Source organism: Cebus imitator, unplaced genomic scaffold, assembly GCF_001604975.1.
Source record: "Cebus imitator isolate Cc_AM_T3 unplaced genomic scaffold, Cebus_imitator-1.0 Scaffold43, whole genome shotgun sequence".
Classification (NCBI taxonomy): domain Eukaryota; kingdom Metazoa; phylum Chordata; class Mammalia; order Primates; family Cebidae; genus Cebus; species Cebus imitator.
In genome coordinates, this window is record NW_016107358.1 from 7,819,463 (window position 1) to 7,822,965 (window position 3,503).

Here is a 3,503-nt window from a genome sequence, read left to right on the forward strand (position 1 = left end):
AAAGATAAAGATTGCTTTTATGACTGCCTAAGTTAGAATTACTAAATCCCTACCCTTCTAAAATGTAAAACAAAACAAGATTGTTTTAAGAAAAAACAACGTTACAGGAATCCAGCACAGCAGGACTACTGAACTCCTGAGACTGTTTTTTAACAAGTAATATCCTGGTAGGAAAACCACATTCTATACTGTTTTCCTAAGCTGGTTGTAAAAACCATCAAGAAGCACAATGGCTATCATTAATAACCCCACAAATGATGACTAGGGTACAAAAAGATAAATACCTCACCTGCAATAACAGAACAATTCAGAGAAAGAATGAAAAATAAATCAATTTGTGTTTAGAAAGAACACAAAAAGGGCATTTCGGAAGATGCCCATGGACTTTGAAAGCAATTATAAAATTTGAACAACATAAAATAGCATTAATATAGTTCTAATGATATTAAATACAAAATAAATAATACAACTAGAGCTTTATATCCTTTAAAAGTATTTTCACATAAACAATAACGCATGTTCTTCATACCTTCTGAACTCCTGACAAATCTTTCTTCAATCCTGTGACAGTTTGGTATAGAATCTTGTAACCAAAAGGAAAAAACAATAACGATCAACATAAAACTAGACAGTGAAATACGCATATTGCACTATTAAGAACAACATGGGCTAACTAATATCTCCTATGATTATAAAAAGGCATCTAAAATTAATCTCACTGGATCACAGGGAGTTTATCATATGGACACTATTTCCATCTACCAGATGTACTGGCCAAATCCAACCAGCCCCCTGGTACTTGGCTAATTTTTGTATTTTTAGTAGAGATGGGGTTTCACCATGTTGGCCAGGTGGCTCTCAAACTCCTGACCTCAAGTGACCCACCCACCTCGGCCTCTCAAAGTATTGGGATTACAGGCGTGAGCCACTGCACCCGGCCTACCTGGTAGTTTTTACAGATAAACGTTTGCAACCAATCTGAAGATAGCAAACACAAACTTTGAGACCCAACTAAGCAAATATTATCTGCCCCCCATCAAATAATTCCATTCTTCTCTGGTATACCTGTATTACACAAAACTGTATTCAGTTATTATTAAAGTATTTCTAATTTCACAAATAAAAATTGAGGGTTTTTTCTTTTGTTACATAAGGACCTATGTAATCACCTCAATTTTGTTTCTTGGCTTGCAAAGCCTAAAATATTTACTATCTGGCCCATTACCAAAAAGAAATTTTTCCTGAATGATATACATTAAAGGAATATATGTAATGAACCTAATATAATAACCATTAATAGCCTAGACTTCTATCTGAATCATCTTGTTTCTATAATTACAGCTTGTTGGACTCATTCAAATGTGTTACCTCCTCTCATAAATTCCAATGAATTCCCTTTACATTCAATGTGCATGCAAGTTAACACAGATGGAGCTAGTCATCTCACTAGTTCAGAAGCCAATATTCAAGATTAGGGGAACTTAAAAGGCCCAAATAGGTTTGGGACAGTCCCCTGCTACTTTTGAAGAGCTGCTTGCTACATACAAACCACGCTACTTACATTGTCTTGTTGGGCATTCATGGCCATGTCCTCCTCCTTCAATTTCATAATTACGTCCATATCCCTCTCATAATTTTTTACTTCATTCAAGGTTCTAGGAATATATGCTCGCTTAAACACCTAACAGAGAGGAAAAGCAAAATCAAAACTGTTATGCACATACTTCTCACATTCACACAGCATACTCATCCATCAGGTTACAGGGGACTCTATATATTCATTCATCCCCAACACTGATGCTGGGCCATGCTGTCTGCACACACTGGTGTCCCATCTGTGCTGTGGTGTCCCAAAAGTAATGCTACTAATGATAGAACACTAAATTTTGCATATGACTTATTTTAAGGAAGGGGGAAAAAACATTAGAGCTGATTCAAGGCTATCCTTAGAATAACACTTCTCCTTCATTTGTGTTTCAAAAACCTTTTCTGAGCAGGAGGAAAAGGGGTAGAATTACAGTTGGCAAGCGCTGCCTGGCTATGCCTTACAAAACGTACCCAGCTGCTACAGTGAAAAAGGTGGAAAGCTGCCAATAAACACAGGGCACCTCTCAGTCAACCACTGAGAGCTGTGAGAATTTTTTTTACAAAGCCTACTATGGCTCCTTCACAAAAGACACCCTGACTCATTTTTATCAAAGCATAATATTTAAAATCTACAACATTTCTAGAATCAATATGTAAGTCATTTAAAAACTCACATTTGCAAATTAAAAACAGGCTTTTCCTTCTTGACTCCTATATCCTAACAGGCTCTTTAAAAATTTTCTCCATCTAGGACAACGGTCTAACAAGTTGCTGAGTGGACCAATACAGTGAAATGTAAACTATCCAACTTGGCTCACTTAAATCATTTACCATCATACATCTCAAGGAAATATTACCATCATTTGAAAAAACTGCTTATCTATTTAAATCAAGTTTATGCTCTAGCAATATTTAAAAAAAAAAAAGACGTCAAAACACAAGTGTTTCCAAAGGCTATAAAATGATAACAAATCCTACCTCTTCATCCACATGATCTTGGCTAGACCTTTCTTCCTTGGTCCTTTGAGATGCTATTTCCATGGCCTTGGAGAGAAAACACAAATGACTTTCTTTTACATTCAAACTGCAGAAGACACATCCTGCCATGGTTTTGGTATAAACTTGTTCCAGTCTTTGTTAAGTATCACCTCCTCACACTTCTGAAAGCACTTAGTGTGCTCTAATGGTACAGGTTAGCTTTCTAGCACAGACCGCACCAAAAAGGCTGCCATCAACCCAAAAGTAACAGAATAAACCAAACTCTTCTAGCCTAAGAGGATTCCTAGCCTCCCTTTTTCAAAAGTTAGGCTACTTTTACTAAATTCAAATAATTAGCAAAAGCATTTACTGAGGAATACAGAGACCTAAAGAAAGAATCAATCCTTAAATCCTAAGCAGTCAGTGAAGGCAACTGCAAAGAAGGCTGGCTGGCTGTAAATCTTGAGTGACATGGCTCTATTGCTGCTGCAGTGTGAACCACCAAAAACAGCTATCTGAGCAAATAATGACTGAAACAAAGGTGATAAAGATTCCAAAGGTTTCTTTTGGCTTATAAAATTGAATGTCTGTTCTCTTCTCCACATAAAAAGAAAAAAAAAAGTGGGGGCAGAATTTTTTTATTTAAGTTTAGACATAAAAATCAGGCTGACCTGGGCATAGTGGCTCATGCCTGTAATCCCAGCACTTTGGGAGGCTGAGGCAGGCGGATCACCTGAGGTCAGGAGTTCATGACCAGCCTGGGCAGCATGGTGAAACCCCATCTCTGCTAAAAATACAAAAAATCAGTCAGGCATGGTCGTAGGTGCCTGTAATCTCAGCTCCTGGGGAGGCTGAGGCAGGAGAATTACTTTAACCCGAAGGTTGCAGTGAGTCGAAATTATACACTGCACTCCAGCCTAGCCGACAAGAGCAAAACT

At 37.5% G+C, this 3,503-nt stretch overlaps 1 protein-coding gene across 2 annotated transcripts in view; it reads right to left on the bottom strand.

Annotated features, from left to right (window-relative positions):
- RIOK1 (RIO kinase 1) overlaps window positions 1-3,503 on the bottom strand; it is a 26,629-nt gene that overhangs the window by 4,898 nt on the left and 18,228 nt on the right. For both annotated transcript variants that reach the window (XM_017526749.2, XM_037737864.1), the window contains exons 13-15: window positions 2,566-2,631; window positions 1,562-1,681; window positions 530-583 (exon numbers count right to left, since the gene is read on the bottom strand). In XM_017526749.2, the coding sequence (XP_017382238.1) occupies window positions 530-583; window positions 1,562-1,681; window positions 2,566-2,631 (240 nt within the window). The remainder of the gene's footprint in view (window positions 1-529; window positions 584-1,561; window positions 1,682-2,565; window positions 2,632-3,503) is intronic.